The sequence below is a fragment of the Syngnathoides biaculeatus genome, chromosome 5 (genome assembly GCF_019802595.1).
Source record: "Syngnathoides biaculeatus isolate LvHL_M chromosome 5, ASM1980259v1, whole genome shotgun sequence".
In the NCBI taxonomy this organism is placed as follows: domain Eukaryota; kingdom Metazoa; phylum Chordata; class Actinopteri; order Syngnathiformes; family Syngnathidae; genus Syngnathoides; species Syngnathoides biaculeatus.
The window spans coordinates 15,807,802-15,829,519 of record NC_084644.1 but is presented as its reverse complement, the minus strand read 5'-3'; the positions used below and the strand labels follow the sequence as shown (position 1 = coordinate 15,829,519).

The window sequence follows — 21,718 nt, the reverse complement described above, 5'->3', positions numbered from 1 at the left end:
TCTGATCTATATGCTGTATTTTACTACAATCTAAATGTTATCCTGTCAATAGGGCCTACGCCCCTGGTGTTTATCCATCTATTAAATGTTAAACAAGATTGAACTTGTTTTGTGGCAGGATGCTTATCGGTGTATCAATAGAAATCTGCAATATATTTCTTTAAATGATAAGTGGGGGGGAGAATAAGCATCAATGACAAACACATTGCAGCGGTAATAAATCAAAAGTAAATGTTTGTAATGATTATTATTTTAAAGATGGACAAGTCATGTGTGTCGAGGCCCCATAGCTCAGTGGTTAGAGCAATGGTTTGGTAAACCATGGGTTGTGGGTTCGTATCCCACTGGGGCCTCCACTCCCTGAGAAGGGTTGCGTCAGGAAGGGCATCCGGCGTAAAAATTGTGCCAAACATATATGTGCGTTCATCTGAGATGACACGCTGTGGCGACCACGAAAGGGACAAGTCGAAAGAAACTTACTTTTTACAAGTCATGTGTATTGTACTGAAGTGGATTTAACTCTGCATGACGAAAAACATCGACGTACCTCTTTTATCAGGCTGGCTACATAAAGAGCGGTAAGCGGCGTCTGCTCAGCAACTTTCATCACCACTGTGTTACCGGTTGCAAGAGCGGGGCCAAGTTTCCATGCTTGCATCAAGAGAGGAAAGTTCCACTGCAGGGGCAAAAGAAAGAGCAAACAAAACCTAACCACTTTGCATGCACTCTCAGTGGTTTGATCTCATATATCAAACATTTTGACTCATCTTAAAAACAAAGCCTTTACAGTCAAGTTTAAAAAAAAAAATAAAATATTCACATGTGTACTGCAATATTTCTGCACATGCTGCTACCTCTATTCTTTGGGTTCCCAAATTCTCAAGTTTGGAAATGCATATCAGGTTTCTAGACCTGACAGCTTAAGGACATTTTAAAATGAGCTTTTGTGGCAAAAGGAGCAGATGGGCAGAAAGAAAATGTTAGATAATTTATCAAATCAAATATGTAATCAAAGAAGTGAGGTAACAAATAAAAGATGTTGTTGTTCTCAAGCAGAGTGCTTTAAAATACTGCTTAAGAGTAAGTCATGCCTTTATTCTCGGTAGTAAAGTGTATTGTAGTGACAAAGAGCAAGTCTAAAACTTGCTCTAACTCTCACAATGAATGAGATTGTGACCTTTGGAAAAACAATTTAAATCAAGACTGGTGAACTATGATATGGCAACATCATGCACTGCCACAGCTGTTGTTAAATAAGATTGTATTACTAAACTTGCACTGCAAATATTCGGACTCATCTTTAACAAGAAAGCATTTACACTTAAAGTTAAAAAGACTATATTTTCATATGGTGCACTGAAACATTTTAACACATGCTGTTAATTTATTCTCTAGGTGGTTTAACAAGTTCTCCGGTTTTGTTTGGAAAAGGGTGACATGCCTTCTCGGGGTCGGAATGAGATCCTGCCCCAAAGTGGAGGAGTTCAAGTACTTTGGGGACTATAGTTCACAAGTGAGGAAAGAATGGAGCGGGAGATAGACAAGCGAATCGGTGCAGCGTCTGCACTGATGCGGACTTTGTATTGATCAGTTGTGGTAAGGAGGGAGCTAAGTCGGAAGGCGAACCTCTCAATTTACCAGTTGATGTACGTTCCTACCCCCACCTATGGCCACGAAATGTGGGTCGTGCCGAAAGAACAAGATCCCGGATAATGCAGTCGAAATGAGTTTCCTTCGCAGGTTGTCTGGGCTCTCCCTCAGAGATAGCGTGAGAAGCTCAGTCATCCGGGAGGGGCTCAGGGTCGAGCCGCTGCTCCTCCACATTGAGAGGAGCCAAATAAGGTGGCTGGGGCATCTGATCCGGATACTTCCCTTGTGAGGTGTTCCGGGCAGGTCTGACCGGAAAAAGACCCCGGGGACGACCCAGGACACGCTGGAGAGACTATTTCTCTGGACTGGCAAAGGAACACCTTGGGATCCCTTTGGAAGAGCTGGAGGAAGTGGCTGGGGAAAGGGAAGTCTCGGTATCCCTGCTAAAGCTACTTCCCCACGACCTGACCCGGAGAAGCGGTAGAAAATGAATGGATGTTTGGTAATTATTTGAACCCCAGAACCTCCAGGAACACACAGATATTGTTCTGTCTTACATCAAAAACTGAATAGACACTGTGACTTTCAATTGACAGATCCGGGTTTTTCCCAACCAAAAACTGCAAAAAGATGTGGGAGGGATTACAACAGGAATAACCAGTTGTATGCCGGAAACACAGACACACAGGAAACACAGGAACTAAACCGTTTCTTTGCCAGTTTTGAGATGGGCAGATAAAATTCAGGCTAATCATAACCACCTCCCATCAGCAGCATACTTACGCTTCAGGAACATGAAGTGAGATGTGGGTGCTTAGGACTGGAATCGCAATCGCTCTCCACACTGCACTGAGCCACCTGGAATGCCAAGGGAACTACGCAAGGAAGATTTTCATAGACTTTATCTCAGCCTTTAATACCATCATCCCAGGTATTTCGGTTGACAAACTCTCCCTCCTTGGACTATCTCCTTCGATCTGCTGCTGGATCAAAGACTTTCTCACAAATCGTCCACAGTCTGTCAGACTTGGCCCACACCTCTCTTCCTCAATCACCCTCAGCACCAGGTCCCCTCAAGGTTGTGTACTGAGCCCTCTCCTATACTCTGTGTACACGTATGAATCCATACCAGCCTATCCCAGCAACTCCATCATCAAGTTTGCTGATGATACCACTGAGATCGGGCTCATCACAAAAGGAGATGAGCCTATAGGGATGAGATTGTAAATCTGTCAAAGAGGTGTACAGCGAACAACCTTATAGTGAACACCGCAAACACGAAGGAAATCATCCTGGACCGGTGCCACTGCTCATCAATGGAGAGTGTGTGGAGCGGGTCCAATCCTTCAGTTTTCTTGGAGTCTACATCACAAAAAAACTCACCTGGACCGATAATACCACAACAGTGGTGAAAAAAGCCCAGCAGCAATTTGCAAACTAAGGTACTGCCGGCTTTCGACAGAACCACAGTTGAGAGCATCCTCACAAACTGCATCACAGTGTGGTATGCTGGATGTACAGCAATGGACAGGAAAGCTCTAGGACATTGGCAAGATGTTCTATTTGATTTGTGCATGCACCTCGTGGAGAAGCACTTGCTATTTTGTCTTATCTACAGTCATAATGACAAAGGCTTTTGAATTATTTGATTGATTGAAAAACTGCTCTGGGAGAGGCCAGCACCAATTGCCACAGTGCATTCAAATGACCCAGACGTGAGTCACGCGAGGAACTGCACAGGTGAACGCAGTTTTGTCATTGGGAATATGGCATGGTGACACCTCACACCACCTTACAATATTTGTGACATATTTGTTCCTGGTATTTCAAAAATGTCAACATGAAAATAATTCATTAAAATACATATATTAAAACATTCCTTCTCCCCGTCGCCTCTTATTTTGGCGATGCTTCCTTCTCATCACAATAACCACTGCAGAGGTGGATTGTAACTTCCAACATTTTGTCAGTTTCATTTACTCAAGTAGCATTTTGGATAAATTATACTTGTCAAAGTTGTTTTAATACTGCTTACTTTTACTGGAGTATTTGTTTAAAAATACTTTCTCTGTTACAATGTTCCAAATGCCACTCGCTAATTTTATTTTTCAACTATTTTGTCCAACTTTGACTTCTGCATTGGCCGCAGTTTCCACCAATTATCCCGTTTAAGTGCCACAAGAAAGTTACGTAACCTCACGTCTTTTATGGGGCTTCCTGGGCATAGGTATTAACACTAAACAAGTTTGCCCAGCTAACTGATGTGCCTACATAGCGACCATGATGGGAAGGTCATCATTACCATTGATGGCTACTTCGCACAATTTGTGTTTACATTCAGACGAAGAAAAACATGCCATGTGGGGAGACCATTCGTGTAAAATAAATTGGAATTAAATTAGTTTTATTCTTGCGAATTTTGAAATCCTTCACCCCTTACCGGAATGATTTGTCCACAAACTCCAATGGGTTCATGCCTGGTGTAGCAGAAATAATCTCCATCAAGGGGGATGGTTTTTCCCTCCCATTTATCAGCCCAGCCTGCGAAGTACCTGAGAACATCACAACTGCTTCAGACAAGTGCAGGGATCTAACATTCATAATTTTCCTATGTGCTCATCCTTTAGCCATCTTTATGGTGGTGGAGGGTTTTATTGTGCCCAAAATCCAACAACCTGAGATGTTGGTGGGGGGCATACCTCAGAAGCCCCTATGTTTAGAAACATATTAAACCAAATTCTGATCCTCCCAGATGAAAGTCATTGAACCTTCCTCCAACCTAGGCCTGGAGGTGGAGTTCAAAGGCAAGCAGGTGGTAGCTGGGCCTGCACTTACTGGGCACAGCCCAAATGGGATAACATGGGTACCCCTTCCTATGGGCTCACCTGCCTAGGGGGGCCTAAGGAAGTCAGCTGAGCTGGGAAGGCGGCCAAAGACGGGAACCTTGGGAGTTCTGGTCCCTGACTACAGAAGCTGGCCTTAAGAATTTGGAATGCCAGGGAAAGGGCCTGACCTGTTGTGAGGATGAGAGATTGCAGCTAGATAATGTAGGCTAGGGTAAATCTGGTCCCCCTTGATTTTGAAAACTTGAGTCTTTTGAACTGAACTTTTTTTCTAGCGTGAGGCTTGAAATTCGGATTAAATATTTCAATGCTTAGGGGTTCCTGATCGTGATGGAAATCTCAACATTGCATCAGTCAAATTGACACATTAAAGTCTACATTTCTACTCACATCGGTGGACTGCAAGCAATAAAATATCCGTGATTTCATAAAAAAAATAGCCAAAAGGAAAGATTAAAATGTATTCGTAAAATATTCATTCAAATGAATCCATCATTCAAAATATGCATCCTGAAATGTACCTACAGAACGCTGCAATAGTAAAATGTTACATTTTTCTCAGTTTGTCTACAGTCTACAAATGCAGATACCAATTTTCAATTTTGGTTTTCATTTTCTTCCGTTGGTTTGGTACAGCTTTCCTGTCATTTTCCACAACTTGCAAAATATTTTGGTAGTTTTTTTCCATTTTAGCAGATTTTAGAAATTCGGTAGCCAGTTTTACACCTCTCTCGGTGCTGTCGTTAGTCACCCTCAGGTTTTGGACGACAGATTGGTGTTTTTGGTAGTTTTCCGTTGACTGCCATTGTTCAGGACCTTCATGAAGAAGTGGGGAAAATTGGTTTCCCGTAACCAGTCCCGTGCCGACTCTTGGGTTCTAGTTTCTTTGATAATGAGATAATTGTTTCCGCTATTTCACGTTTCTCTGTCTTGTCGAGACTGTCACTGAAGAGACTGAGCGGAATCATTTCTGGCACCAAGTACTAGTAGTGATTCATGAACCCCTTCAAAACGGCTTTAGCTATCACTGGATCAATATTCACAAATTTCGTCAAATTTTTTAGCCAATTGTAAATCATTGATCGGCGCTTCCGAGCTAATTGGACACATGAACCATCACGGTACAAAAATGTGCGTCACAAAAGTCACAAATCTTGCTACTTTATCCATGACAGACTTTGATAAGAGTCTATCCTTCAAATCGGCGACAGAATTTCTTAAAGGAATAATTTTGATCGCATACAAAAGTTTGCTAGCTTTGTGTGTCGCACCGTGTTTCTGAAAGTTGGATGTATTGTCCTCTCCTAGGTAAACTAAAACCATGATGTCGCTGCTCCAGCATAAAAGGATCCGAACTGCTGTCTCTCGTCAGCTCAGCAGTCAAATCCAGTTTGGAGTAACTGTCCCTGAATTTCGTAAACACTGACACGTCTTTGCTTTTCGATACTTCCACACCCAGAGCGTCCCAAGCCTTTGTGAGTTAGATTTCACCCATGTCTTTGACAGCCGCACCACAACAGAGCTTTCCCAAGGTTTTCCTGGATGCAAATGCAGCCAGCTGTGAGATGTCCTGTATTAGCACTGGTGGTATCAAATACCATAGCTGAAATATTGCCATTACAGTTCCATGTCTCCGCTAGATCGAGCGTAGCTTTAGAAAGATCTCCAGCTCTTTCCGAAGACTTTACAGGAAGGGCAGGAACACCGAGCAATTTGATCCCACCCACGCCCGATATCAACACGGGAACACGATCATCCTTTGCGTATTTATCAGGTAACGTCTCAATTAGTTTGCCATCCCATTGAATTACTGCTGGTCGGGGAGAAACCCAGTCCATATGGATTCTCTCAGCAATGTTGGCGGCCGCGTCCTTCCGGTACCGGTAGGACTGCACCGGGTTCAAGTTTACTGCAGATGTAGTGCCATCACATGAGCTGATGAGAGATTCTACGGTTGCCGCTAGCGCAGTAGGAGAAATATTGTTCCTCATTCCCGTTGAAACTAATTTCGGTGATTTCAGTCCATCAAATGGGACGTGTATATCTGAGCCAGTCTTCTTCAGTCTTCTATGGGGAAGTCTAGTCGATGTTGATGGAGCGAATTCGTTTGAATCATCTGTTTGGGATGACTTGTCCGGGTCTTCGACCAGTTCCTTATTCACTTGTCTCAAGCTGCCGTTGCAGTTCTCTCTCAATGCGCATGGTGTTTTGTTTGATACCCTCCGCGACTTTCTTCTTGGTTGTGGCCAAGTTTGAATCAATGCCTCCCATCACGTTCGTCCTGGTCTCCATCATATTTTTTAGGAACAGGCGGTCTTCTTCATTCGAAATACAATCAAAGACATCACGTAGCCAGAATGGAAACGTCTCCTCCAACCGGGATTTGAAATCTTTGATGCGTTTAAGCGGTCTTCCTGACAATCGTCGATCTTTCGGAATATTCATCAGCTCTTGCATATCAGCATATAACGATTCAACCTTCTCCGACATCTTGTTTTCGGGAACTGTTGGTATCCTCGCTTTCTAGTAAAAAATCACGACTTCCTGAACGACAGATTTTGCGGCTTCCCTGATAGGCTTGGCGACGTCTTTTCTTTGGAATTCCTCTTTTGAAGCAATGAATGACAGAAGAATCTGTTTTCTGGAAGGAAGTTGGGCTACTTTGATGGCTTTATCATCCGCGGTTGGGACGGTCCCAAGCAAAAAATACCACAGGTCTTTCTGTTTCGCAGCAGCCATGTTGACAGTTCAATGACTTTGCGTTAACTGAGAGGAATTCAGGGTCCATACTCAGTCTGACCAAAAAAATTTAGGGCTTTTTAGGGGCATTCTTAGGGGTTGACACGAAAAATTTAGGGCTGACACGGAAAAAATTTAGGGCCGACACGAAAAATTTAGGGCCATCGTGGGAAATTAAAAGTAAGGAAAAAAGACTCACCCAATGGTGCCATCAACCGTTCTTGGTTCATCAAATGTTCCAGTACCTCAGTACCTGTGACAGTGATCACCTGTCGCCCCTTGTGGTAGTTCTAAGTCTACAGAAAAACAGATTCTAACTACAATTGCAACTATATACACAAATGTCTTCTACTGATGTCTGTTTCAGCACCCCTACTGTAGCTCCTTGAGCCTACCCAGTGCCTCCTCTATTTGTTGCTGCAGAGGTGCCAAAGTGGCTGTCTTGTCCTTTGCTCTGCCTCTGAGTGCATTGGCCTCGGTGATAAACCTCAGATTCCTCTTTTCTTCTGCCTCCTCACACAGCCTGTCAGCCTTCTCAATAAGCGTAGATATGTCAGTCTCTATTCTGGCTTTTTTGGCTTTGAGGCAGTAGAGATGAAAAGTGGGCAGCGATGCCAAATGTAGCCAGGTACGAAGTCTTCCTTTCCCCACAGTGGTAGTTTTTAGCAATGTCACTGTCTGGGAACATGACTGCAAACACTTGTGAATTATTTTCACAAGATTTGTAACTGTAATGGCTGCAGATCACTTTTAAAGTCCACACGATCTCTGCCTTTAACCAGTCAGTCTTCGTGTATTGAACTACATTCATAAAGCCTGACTTCTGGCTGGTTGAAGTCGATGGCTGGACAACTGTAGGTGCGCATGCACTGCTAGTACCACTGCGTGAAGTTGATGCTTCACTATCTTGATATTTTAGAAACAGATTCATACCAACAGAAGATGAGAGAGTCTTCGCCAAATCAGCGTGTCTCCTGTTTTTCCGGTGCGACTCTAGCGCTTTGACGCCCATCTTTTCAAGCTGGTAACTGTGCTTGCACAGATGGCAGTAAACCATGTGCCAATCTTTTGGATCTCGAAGAACCCAGCTCCCAAACTCCTTACTTTCAACCCAAGCTTCTTGAAAAATGCACTTCCCCGTGATACAAGTTGGATCGATGAAAGAACTACGCTACGTCGTAACGAAGACGAAGTGAAATGCCTACTCACGGAAACAAACAATGGAATATCGACAAGATGGCGACTAGTTGTCAACATGGTGACTACCGTTGACAATTTCCGGCTGTTTTGGATGCCAGACGGATCACTATTTTTTTTTTTAAATAAAAGATGAATTTTTTTTTAGGGAGAATTTTGGCGGTAGAGGTCCTCCCTTTGATTTTTTTTTTATTTAAGGCCGCATTGCTGATCGACTATTCTTCACCAAAATCCGACTAATTTCGAAAAATTCGATCTCCATGAGGAACCCCTAAACACGATTCGATTTCGTTCAAATTTGAAACGCAGTTCTTACATGATGAACCTCACCTCCAGAAAAAAGTTTGTTGATTTTGAAAGATGTCGGGGGACCAGATTCACCCTAATGTAGGCCTCACCTCAACATCCAGGTTGGGCTCCAGAACTATTCCTTTCAAGAGGGGTTTGACTCTCTTCCTATCTGGAGTTGCCCTTATGAAAGATACAAAGCAGGTGTGGCCATACTTCCCTCCCATCTCAATGCCTGTAAAATGGGGTTCACCGCGGTGGACAAAAGTGTACTGACCCACTCCCTTCAGGTGGATGGCCACTCAAAAAAAGGGGCAAATCTGCCAAATGATCACCAGCTGGTGATGTGTTGATGGTGGGGAATGAACAAACCCAATTTTGAAAAGCTCCAGCCTTGTTGTGATAACGTGGCAACATAATATCAACCCAGGCCTGCGCATCAGTTACCTGAGACATTTTACCACATGAGGCAGATCCACTGTGTAGGAAACAGCATACGGCTTCCCGTTGTCAAGGGTCTCCAGTTCCTGTGGAAATATTACAACAATAGCAACATAGTCAAATACGTGCAGTAGTTTTGGATCAAAAATCTGATTTTTTCCTGTTATTTAAATATGTTGAAAATTTGAATTAATTTGTGCTTGTACAAGTTTGTTACATGGTACGATCATCTTTTTAAATGTGCCCGTGCCAACAAAGACTGGTGATTCAATCACAAAAGAATTTGGTCAGTGGTGCAAGTTGTGTAAGACTTTACATTCACACAACACAAATATATGGTTTTATGAAAGCACAAGAGACAACTAATGAGATTTGGAGGATTTAGTTGTTTTTCCCAATACAACTCACTGCAAGGTAGGCAGAATTCCTCTCAACTGCATCTGCCAACCGGCTAAGAAGAAGGCCTCGTTGGGAGGCATCCATCCGTCTCCATGGTGACCCCAACCGGAAGGCATCACGTGCTGCTTTTACTGCTTTGTCAACATCCACCTGGGAATAAAAAAAACATTTGTCAGGGTCATTGTTAAAATAACTGTAAAAGTAATTAGGTCACAACAACAACTTTCAAATACAATATGAAGAGCTCTTTCAAAAGCGCTAAACATTGGACCAAATATTTGCTGTTTTGGCATTCCCAATTCACCAGTTTGTAGATTGTAATCGCGCGCACGCGCACACACACTCACCCGCGCGCACACACACACACACACGCGCACACACACTCACCCGCGCGCACACACACACACACACGCGCAGACCTTGTGTGAATAAAAATAAGATGCAGCAGGACACCAGTCGGAGTTGATTGGGAACAGGGAGGGCTCTGGTTGCTCCCCTTGCAGAAAGTAAAACTTGAACCCTTGTCTGTTTGCCTCCTTTTAAAAGTGAGGGTTAGACTCTTAAACCTAACATTTGTTGGTCCTTCGAGGCGGATCCCAAGACACCAGCGCCCATCGAGGAGGGAGAGGACGCATCAAAGTCTGTCTACAACCAGGAGCAATTAGCTGTTCCTGAAGAAAGCCCTGGTGGTATGTGAATTTGTGGCCAGGCTGGTGCCAGAGTCCAATCCCGCCTAAAGATCATGAACAACTGGCGTCCATACAACGTCTTAACCGGTAAAAAAGGTTTCGCCACCTCAAGGAGGTATTAAGGCTATCCCGACTTCTATCCCGTTTCTCCGCCAAGAAGGAGGTTGAGAAGGGTTACTCCGCAACAAGAAGGAAAGGCTACTCTGCCATAAGGAGGATAGTGTATGTTACTCCACACTTCTTTTTCTTTCGGCTTGACCAGTTTGGGGTTGCTACGGCATGTCATCTTTTTCCATCTAAACCTATCTCGTGCATCCTCCTCTCTAACACCCTCTGTCGTCATGTCCTCCCTCACAACATCCATCAACCTTTTCTTTGGTTTTCCTCTCACTCTTTTGCCTGGCAGCTCCATCCTCAGCATCCTTCTACGAACATACTCTCTCGCCTCTGAACATGTCCAAAACATCAAAGTCTGCTCTTTCTAATCTTGTCTCCAAAACATCCAACTTTGGCTGTCCCTCTAATGAGCCCATTTCTAATCCTATCCAATCTGTTCACACCATGAGAGACCCTCAGAATCTTCTGATAACTCAAATCCTGCTTCCTGTTGTTTCTTCAGAGCGACCGTCTCTAATCTGTACATCATGGCCGGCCTCACCACTGTTTTATAAACTTTGCCCTTCAACCTGGCGGTCACATAGTACACCAGACACCTTCCACCAACTGTTCCACCCCGCATGGGCCCATTTCTTCACTTCCTTACCAAACTCTCCATTGCTCTGTATTGTTGACCCCAAGTATTTGAAGTCATCCACCTTCACTATCTCTTCTCCCTGGAGCTACACTCTTCCTCCTCCACCCCTATCATTCACACATATATTCTGTTTTACTTTGGCTAATCTTCATTCCTCTCATTTCCAGTGCGTACCTCCATTTTCTAACTGTTCCACCGCCTATTCCCTGCAGATCACATTATCATCTGCGAACATCATGGTCAAGGGGAATCCAGTCTAACCTCATCTGTCAGCCTATCTATTACTATCACAAAAAGGAAGGGGCACACCCCGGAACCCTGATGCAGTCCCACCTCCACCTTAAATTCTTCTGACACACCAACGGCACATCTCACCGCTGTTCTGCTGCCCTCATACATGTCCTGTACTATTGTCACAAATTTCTCCCCACCAGACTTGCGCATGCAGTATCACATTTCCTCTCTTGGTACTCTGTCATAGGCTTTCTCTCGGTCTACAAAGACACCACGTAGCTCCTTCTGACCTTTGTACTTTTCCACGAGCATCCTCAAGGCAAATAATGCATCTGTGGTACTCTTTCTCAGCATGAAACCATACTATTGCTCGCAAATACTGTCCTGAATCTAGCCTCCAGTACTCTTTCCCATAACTTCATTGTGTGGCTCATCATCTTTAGTCCTGTATAGTTTCCACAGCTCTGAACATCCCCTTTGTTCTTAAAAAAGGGGACTCGTACACTTTTCTGCCATTCTTCTGGTATCTTCTCTCATGCTAGTATTCAACAGAACAAGTTGGTCAAAACTCCACAGCCACCTCTCCGAATTGCTTCCATACCTCTACTGTTATGTCATCAGGACAGTGGTCTTGTCTTTCCAATTTTCATTCTGTTCAGTGCCTTTCTAACTTTTGTGGTTCCACCACCAAGTCTCCTTCTCCCCTTTCCTATCAGAAGACACCCCAAGTACTCTCCTGCCTGCCTCTCTGAATACCTTGACAGTAGCATTGCAGTCTTCTGGGAGCTCTTCCTGCCCATCATCCGGCAATGCGGACCAAGCTCTGAAACTGGTCGTACAGGGACAGAATCAGGGGGTTCAGTACCACTTACTTCCAAAGAACCTCCCACAGGACTCCTTGAGGGACATGGTCAAATGCCTTCTCCAAGTCCACAAAACACATGTAGAGTGGTTGGGCGAATTCCCATGAACCCTCAAGAGCATGTCCACTGTTCAACAGCCAGGACGAAAGCTACATTGCTCCTCCTGAATCAGAGACTTCCCGACGGACCCTCCTCTCCAGTACCTCTGAATAGACCTTACCAGGGAGGCTGAGGAGTGTGATCCCCTATAGTTGGAACACACCCTTCGGTGTTTTTGTGCTTTTTAAAAAGGGGGACCACCACCCCAGTCTGGCAATTCAGAGGTACTGTCCCCGATCTCCACGCAATGTTGCAGAGGCGTGTCTACCAGGAGAGCCCCACAACATCCAGAGCCTTTAGGAACTCCGGGCGAATCTCATCCACCCCTGCCACCAAGGAGCTTTTTACCCAAATCGGTAGGTATAGATAGAAGAGCCCACTCGGAGACCCCAGACTCTGCTTCCTCATGTGAAGGCATGTCGGTGGAATTGAGGACGTCTTCGAAGTAGTCTCCCCACTGACACACAACATCCCGAGTTGAGCTCAGTAGTGCCCCATCCTCACTGTAGGCAGTGTTGACAGTGCACTACTTCCCATACTGTGACACTGCACAGTGAACCAGAATTTCTTAAAGCCATCTTGAAGTCGTTCTCCATGGCATCAGGGAACTCCTCCCACACCCTCAGCGACGACCGAGGTTGCATTCCGCTTGGTCAGCCAGTAACTATCAGCTGCCTCGCGTGCCCCACACGCCAGAAATGCTCGAAAGGACTCCTTCAGCTTGACGGCATCCCTCACTGTAGGTGTCCACAAACGTGTTCGCGGGTTGCTGCCACGACAGGCACCGACCACAGCTCCAGTCAGCCGCCTCAGCAATGGAGGCGCGGAACATTGTCTACTCGGACTCAATGTCCCCTGCCTCCCCTGGAACATGAGCAAAGTTCTCTCAGAGGTGGGAGTTGAAATTCCTTCTGACAGGGGGAATCTGCCAGCCATTCCCACCCTCACAATATGTTTGGGCGTGCCAGGTCAGACTGGTATCTTCCCCCAAAAATCTGAGCCAACTCGCCACCACGTAGTGATCAGTTGATAGCTTCGCCTCTCTCTTCACCAGTGTCCAAGACTTGTGGTCATAAATCCCATGACAAGGCCACAAAGTTGATCATTGAACTGTAACCTAGGGTGTCCTGGTGCTTTCAAAGTCAAGATACAGTACTTGATGTTTATCTTCGGGTGAATCGAGCGTGATTTTTTTTTCCTTTCGTATCCTGAATTTCTTTCGTAACTCGAGACAAAAATTCTCTGGGTAGGCTTTTCGTAACCTGTACTGTACATGATCATGAAGAGAGTTTTAAATGTGCTGTTTTGTTGGCACGCCTCAAACTCACCATTGTGCAAGTCAAACATGGGTGTGGAAAATATTTTTTTTTTGGTCAGATGCAGCTATTAATGTCCAGTGTAGTCAACCTTTCCTGTTGCAATTTGCAAGAACTGTTTTCTTTATGTGTGAATACAAAAAGGTGTGGTTAATTACTTACAATTTTTGAGTTTAGTGCTTATTGTAGAGCAGCGGTTTGAAAATCATTTTTGTTGCAAGTTGTAATGTCATTCTGGTTTCCCTCAGAGGACCATTATCACAGAAACCCTATAAATAATCACCTCATCATTACATACATACAACAAATTGGTGGATAGCAAGTTGTGAAATCAGCAGTCAAAGATAATGTTTTCTTCAATTATTGTTCAAGTTACTGTAAAACAGGATTAGTTGACAAAAATAATTGCAATATCTCAACATTTATTTATTTAAAGAATCATGAAAGTTGTTGCACATGTTTTGGTTTCACCAGCCACATAAAATGATGGTGTGCGGCAGATCTGGCCCTGGGGACTTTGAGTTTGACACCAGTGTGGTAGAGCATATTATATTTGTTTATAAAACATCACATTAGTCTGTGCAGCACCCTCATGCATCGTGCTTATTACATAGGCCCACCTGTATACTGTTACATCTCAGCTCCTTCCTTTACACTTTCGGTTCATGCTAGGTGCTCACATGACTGAATGAAAGCTTTGTGTACTTACCTCATTGGCCTCAGCAACATGACAGATGATCTCCCCTGTTGCTGGGTTTATAGTAGGGAAGGTTTTCCCACTTGCTGCATCCTGCCACTGGTTGTTGATGAACAGCTACAGGAATAAAACAAAGCTATTATGAATACAACTTTGAACACCACACTTCTCAAGTATACTACCACTAAATTTAAATGAGATTACAGTCAGCTTTAGTACAGTAGTACAGCTTGACTGAAAATTCACGTTGGTTCCCATTTTGATTTTGTTGACTCCATCGGTCGTGATTTTCTGTGGTTTCTGGACCCTACTAGTGACTTCGCTGCTGTTTCTCACGGGAGACTTTCTCACGGAGTGTTGCCTTACCGTATCTCCTACCTTACACATGTAGCGCTGGCGTCCAAAAACTTAGTGGCGAACAACTAAGTGTACCTTGTTAAAGAGGACCTCGGGTTTGGTGCAAGGTGCGGGGACAGCCGCGGCGTAGTATTGGGCAGCCGACACGACTTTCACCCGTAGAAGGGTCCGAGAAATCGCCGAACGGAGCATTTTGGAAGCCAGTACCTTGCCTACCACAGCAGGTCTTTCCTACGTTCAGTATGCGGTGCTACGTCAGGCTTTTCACAATACTATTTTTAATCCCACCCAATGATCTTAAAAAAAAAGAAAACTGGATAGCTCATTGGCCACCGTAGTTGAAGTCACCGGTAGTAGATATCCGCCATCTTGATACTCCCAACACAACCATCCCGACCAGCGCAGTGATTAACTGCGTTAATTACCATTTTCGTGGCTGTGAATATGTATTTACGTATTCAGTTTTAACACTTGGGACTAAATGTTTGTGGAAGTATATTCTGAATAAAACATACATTGATGTCCCTTAAAACCGATCTTACTGGTATGTTTTGAAGTTAAATTCCAAATCATGCTGGAGTATGTTGGGCTGAGTGGCAGCAAGCCTCCAGATTTCACTTTATGTAGGTAACATTTCTTTTCCTGTTCACTTCTGAAAAATCTTGACATCGGGTCAGGAAACATACAGTAAACTTTGCATAACTTGACACTGTTTAGGGCCACAACTTTTGTGTCAACTTAGAGCAGTGATTCCCAAATAGTGTTCCGGGGAACATTAGTGTGCCGTTAGCGCTCTTCAGGTGCGCCGTGGGAAGTTATCCAATTTTATGTAATTGCTAAAAAAAAAAGCAAACTCCACACAAGTGGGTCCGGGATTGAACCCAGGACCTCAGAACTCTGAGGACAAAGCTTTACCAACTGAGCCACCGTGCCGCCCCCTACACAAGAATTCAACTTTTTTTTTTTTTTAAATCAAACACTCCATGAATGTTATTTTTCAACAGCTGAAATAAATTTGTCAGTTTGAACCATTTCCCTCTGTTGGTGACCACAGTCCTAGCATTCTCTTACCTGGTCGCTGGAGTAACGTTTAAACAAGCCTTCAAAGTAAGATACAGCTAAACCCCGAAAATAAATTTAAAGTGCATGAAAATTTTAACTCACCATAACGCTAAATCAATGGGAGCCCTAAGCTTGTTGTCAAGATGGTAACGTAATGGGAGACAATGACACCCGAAGTGTGTTGTTTATATCCAGTCTATTACGTTGTTTGTTTTGGTTGCTGTCACTCCAGAAAACCCGGTTCACCGATATGTCGGAAATGAGAGAAATCTTTGCACCAGCTCTCATAACTTAAACACTCGTGTGAGTGATTTCCCTCTGGATAACCATCTTATTTCCGTGTGTAAGAGAAGCATCTGGGTCCATCTCTTCACAAAGCTCCTCAAAAAGGCCCGAGTTAAAGGAGTGTTTTGATGTGGTTAATAACTTTCTTTTTCTTGGAAGTTGTAGGCTCTTCTTCGGTTTCTTCACTGGGCTTTTTCCCCATTGAAAATAAATTTTCCAAAGATGTGTTTTTGTAGCTTGTTGGGGTAAATTTGGCACTCAAGTGACTGAGATGTAAACCAGAGAATAATTCAAATTCAAAATAAAAGATTTTTCAGACTTGGATAATGAATACAATGGAACTAATTATTACTTCAACAGCCCGGTACCAAATGATCCACGGCCCAGTATTGGTCCGTGGCCCGGTGGTTGAGGACCACTGCTCTAACTCTGATAGAGCTCGTGCACTTGATGTCACCATTTTCACGGTGCCATATTGCCGGTCAAAAAGAGCTGCTTGACAGTGTGGGGGACATTGAACCAGAGCAGAATATTCACAATGCCTGAGACTTGTTGTGCTGTTGGTTGTCACAACAGACGAGACGGATATTTAAAGAGATCATTCTATTGAGTACCAGCTGAAAAGACCAGAAAAGATCGATGGATTTCAGCAATTAAACGTGATGAATGGTGCCCAACCAAATCCACACGACTGTGTAGCGATCACTTCATTTCAGGTAGGAATTATTCTTCTCGATCTCAAATTCCCAAGAAGTAATTATAATGCCAAGTTGGCTCATTTGAGAATAATGCGTAAATAAAAAAAAACATAACAGGGAGTCATCTCCAACACATGCAAGCGTGTTGCAGCCAAATGTTAAACTCAGTATGTTAGAATTATCGTTAACTTTTTTTTATGGACTTCCAACAAAGCCAAAGTATCATCCTTGTTTCGAAGATTCCTTGCACACACGAATGCAGCCAGAGAAAGTATCATCCCTGCTTCGAAGAGTCTTGTTCACAGGACGAGCCTCCCCACACACACAGGTGCAACACCTAATCTTCCAAGAAGTGGCCAAGGACAACTTCATCAATGCACACTCATCATTATCAAAGAATGTGCCTTTGTTCACTTGCTCACCCCTCCTTTTGACCTCGTGTGTTTTTGGAAATAAAGAAAGAGTATGCGAGAAGCTGGTTCCGAACGTGTTTGGAGACTGGAACTGGCCTCTCTCACGTCCTCCTGATCAGAAGAAAGATGACTTCTTGGCCGTTATTTTTGCAATTATTCCAGCAAATCAGGTGATAATCCTAACATTTTCTTGGTCCTTGGAGCCAGATTCCAAGAAACCTGAGGATCCCATCTTCAGAGTCGATTTCCAGGAAGACCGTGGCCACGGCAACACAGACCTGTTAAGGGACTGGTCCTCGAACTCTCTAACAGGGATCCGAAGGTTGAGGGAAATTCAAGGGACAAGAAGATGTCTTGGTAAGAAATATTTTCTTCCGGGGTATAAAAAGTGTCGACAGGAAATCTCTGCGAAGGTGTATCACAATCTACACGAAGGTACCGTGTAGGAGAAGTCTTGTGAATACTAGTCAATGGCAAGTATGAGGGACGGCGACAATTTCCGTGAAATGTAACGAGGACGGACTCGTGTGGACTTAAATTCCGTGGACCGAAACAAGGGCGGACTCATTTGTACAATTAAATTCCGTGAAAGGTACCGAGGACAGACTCGTCTGTACACTTAAAATACAGTTAAATTCCATGAAAGGTAACAAGGACGGACTTGTCTGTACACATAAGTTTTGTGGAACTAAACGAGGTCGGACTTGTGTACATACTTAAGTTCCGAGTTAAATAAAATACAGTCTGTATAAAATAACATCTGATAAAACTGCAATATAAACCGTGGTTGATTGCGTAAACGAATGTTTGAGAGACAGGACAGGAAGTGACAACTTGTTTGGAAGCAAAAGGCAATATTCCTCCGCCCTTCTGGGTAGAAGCTTGAGGAATACTAAACAAGGGTATTTAACAGTCACCCTGTCTGTTGGCTCCAAATTTGCAAAATGGGGAAAAATATTAGTACACAAAAAGAAAAGGACAAATTTGTCAAAGCACACAGCCCAGATAAGCTAAAATACTTACATAGATTACAAAATACAATTTCACTGGCTACCTTAATTCGCAAAAAATAATTCAGTTGAAAGATGACATAAAATGTAGAAATAAAGGTGACCTTAAAAAATGGCCTAAGATGGGTATGGGTAGTCATTAGTTACTGCAGGGGTAATAACTGAATGTCCAGACTCTCCCGCAACACGCCTATTTTTCCAGTAAAAAAAAAAAAAAAAAAGGTGCCCCCATCAGGAGGTTGGAGAACGGTTTAAGACCTACAAGCAGTAAATGCCGGTGTAATACAGTGAGCACCTTGTGTCCCCGACAAACATACACATTGCTAAATTCATTAAGACCAGATGCAAAAGTTTTTACGGTAGTGGATTGAGTTGCATTTGCTTTTGAAGGCAAAAATACACATTTACCAGGTTACCTCAAGTGTACTATGAAAGGCCAACAATTTATTCACAAGTTATGACAGCTAGTATGTCCACATTTGAACTATCAAGTGGCGATCAAATTCTACTTTATATAGATGGTGTTTTGCTCCATCACCCCTCAAGGAAACTTGCAAACTGATACAATAGCATTGTTAAAACATATAGCAGAGGAGGGACACAAGGTTAGCAAGAACAAGTTAACAACAAGATAAGAGTTTAGGACACAGCCTTAGCGCAGCAAGAACAATTTTAGATCATGGAAAAAAAGTTGTACTTAATGCACCAAAACCACAAAGTATGCAGCAATAACTGCACCTTTGTCCAAATTAATGTATGAGGAAGACCTCAAAATGACATCAAAAAAGCTTTCTGTGGGATAAAGAAGGAACTAGTGTCAGATTATAGCAAATCCTTTATGCAGATAGTGGATTGTAAAGGTCATTTTATGACCTCAGTTTTAGTGCAACAACATAGAGACTCAGCATAGCATGTGCATTAACCCAGTATGTAAGAGCAGTTATTGTGACATCTATTGCTGTAGAAACAAGTTCAACCATAGTTTTGTTCCATCCTATGCTTCTAAGAGTACCAGATGCAGTCCCTGATTTGCATATCGAGACACAAGCGACATTTAACCCAGCAACAATGGTTAGCGCGTCATGAGGATGGTACAAAACATGATTGTCAAAAGTTATCAGAAATATGAGCCAAAAGCAGAATTGGCTTGAGGGATCATCCTTTAGAAGGAAGTGTGATTTGTAGATGGCTCAGCTAAGAAAATGCATGGTATAAACAGCCAATATGCATTTGCAACAGTGCACTTTTTTCGCAGAACTGGAAGGGGAAAAAATGGGGGGATGAATTCAACCACAGCCAAAGTAACACATGCAAAAATGTTACTTGATTTACTAAAAGCAATACAACTTCAAAAAAAAAAATGTTACTGTATGGCAAATGCTTTACACATACGTCAAACAAAGATATGATTTAATGCTTTTGCTGATAGAATACTAAAGGTAGCTGGATTGAAAAAAAAATCTATATGTGATAAATGACAAATTTAGATAAAAGACATTAAGAAGATATGTGCAACATTACAACAAGACATCTGTGTATGACCAAACAACAAACCTATCCTATAAATAGGTGGCCATTTTGTCACATATCTCAAACAGGAGGGATATGTGTCTATTCATCAACATACAATTTATGGCTTCAATTTTAATTTGAAAAAATGTTTGTTGGACATGTTTGACGTGGTAAGGTAATTGAGCCAATGTAGAGGACGGTTCCCTACAGCACAATACTATCCATATGAGTCTATTGAATTGCACCAAAGTGAAGAAAAAAATCGTTTGGTCATTATACATACCGTTTCAAAAAGGATAGAACTGTTTCCAACCAAACATCCCAACATCTTTAATAATAGCAGAAAGGAATACTTGCGTTAATTTGTCTCATTGTAAGAAGGTTACTGATTTGGAAACCATTGTTAATATTAGTTTGTTTTATTGTTTGTTTCTAAGATAGCTGTTCTCATTACCACTGCCAAGGTCGCTGTAGTCCGGTTACACCCTTCCGTCTCAATCCGGTGAAGATAACACCCCGACCAAGGCATTTAGGGGAGTGAATATGCTAACGTAATGGCAACTAAACAGTTACAGTGAAGAAAATAAGTATTTGAACACCGTGCTATATTGCAAGTTCTCCCACTTAGAAATCATGGAGATGTCTGAAATTTTCATCATAGGTTCATGTCCACTGTGAGAGAGATCATATAAAAAGAAAAATCCAGAAATCACAAAATATGATTATTTTTTGACAATTTATTTATGTGATACAGCTGCAAATAAGTATTTGAACATCTGAGAAAACCAATGGTAATATTTGGTACAGTAGCCTTTGTTTGCAATTAGAGAGGTCAAACGATTCCTGTAGTTGTTCACCAGGTTTTCACACATTGCAGGAGGGATTTTGGCCCAGTCCTCCACACAGATCTTTTAATAGTTTTATTTGTGTGATAAAGCTGCAAATAAGTATTTGAACACCTGTCTATCAGCTAGAATTCTGACCGTCAAAGACCTGTGAGTCCTCCTTTAAAAGTCCAGCTCCACTCCATGTATTGTCTTGAATCAGATGCACCTATGTGAGGTCGTTAGCGAAAGCAAAAGACACCTGTCCACCCCATATAATCAGTAAAACTCAAACTTGTAACATGGCCAAGACCAAAGAGCTGTACAAAAACACCAGAGACAAAATTGTACAACTCCACATGGCTGGAAAGGGCTACGGAAAAATTGCCAAGCAGCTTGGTGAAAAAAGCTCCACTGTTGGAGCAATCATTAGAAAATGGAAGAAGCTAAACATGACGGTTATTCTCAAGTGGACTGGGGCCCCATGAAAAATATTACCCCCGTGGGGTCTCAATGATCCTTAGAAAGGTGAGGAATCAGCCCAGGACAACACCACAATCACATTTTTTCTGCACATGAGACAGGACGACTGCACTGTATTAAGGAGAGGATAACCACGGCCATGTATTGTGAGATTTTGGGGAAGAACCTCTTTACCTCAGAGCATTGAAGTTGGGTCGTGGCTGGATCGTTCAACATGACAATAAACCGAAGCACACATCCAGGAAAAGCAAGGAGTGGCTCCGTAAGAAGCATATCAAGGTTCTGGCGTGGCCTAGCCAGTCTCCAGACCTAAACACAATTGAAAATCTTTGGAGGGAGCTGAAACTCTGTGTTTCTCAGCAACAGCCCAGAAACCTGTCTGAGCTAGAGAAGATCTGTGTCACCTGCTGTATGTGCAAACCTAGTGAACAACAGAAAATGTTTGACCTCTGTAATAGCAAACAAAGGCTACTGTACCAAATATTAACATTGGTTTTCTCAGATGTTCAAATACTTATTTACAGCTTTATCACATAAATAAATCATTGAAAAAAATTAAACATTGTGATTTCTGGATTTTTCTTTTTAGATTATCTCTCTCACAGTGGACTTGCACCTGCGATGAAAATTTCAGACCCCTCCATGATTTCTAAGTGGGAGAACTTGCAATATAGCATGGTGTTCAAATACTCATTTTCTTCACTGTAAATTTTGCTGTTGTGTGTTGGATTTTGTTTTTTTTTGCTCGAGTGGTACCTGTGGGAACCACCCAAGGTCCCAGAAAACAAATTGGACAACTACCTAACCTTACCCTAACCCTACAAAGAAAAAAAAGAATTTGAATTCATTAAAATAACACGGTAGATCTGTAAATGTGTAACCACATTCTTGTGACAATAATCATGCCATGAGAGTTGCAAGTGTT

The 21,718-nt window shown here is 42.8% G+C and overlaps 1 protein-coding gene and 1 non-coding gene across 3 annotated transcripts in view; one reads left to right on the top strand and one right to left on the bottom strand.

The window, feature by feature from the left end:
• The window catches only part of LOC133501484 (aldehyde dehydrogenase, mitochondrial-like), a 33,644-nt gene extending 18,810 nt beyond the window's left edge, over window positions 1–14,834 (bottom strand). The window contains exons 1-6 of one of the 2 annotated variants that reach the window (XM_061821286.1): window positions 14,582–14,834; window positions 14,162–14,266; window positions 9,507–9,647; window positions 9,105–9,184; window positions 4,031–4,142; window positions 548–676 (exon numbers count right to left, since the gene is read on the bottom strand). In XM_061821286.1, coding sequence (XP_061677270.1) covers window positions 548–676; window positions 4,031–4,142; window positions 9,105–9,184; window positions 9,507–9,647; window positions 14,162–14,266; window positions 14,582–14,698 — 684 coding nt within the window. In that variant the 5' untranslated portion in view covers window positions 14,699–14,834. Of the gene's footprint in view, window positions 1–547; window positions 677–4,030; window positions 4,143–9,104; window positions 9,185–9,506; window positions 9,648–14,161; window positions 14,267–14,515; window positions 14,552–14,581 lie in introns of those variants that run through there. The other variant, XM_061821287.1, reaches the window with a different exon arrangement.
• On the top strand, window positions 281–353 carry trnat-ggu (transfer RNA threonine (anticodon GGU)). The gene has a single exon. It is a non-coding gene; the product is annotated as a tRNA-Thr (tRNA).
• Window positions 14,835–21,718: the final 6,884 nt, after the last annotated feature.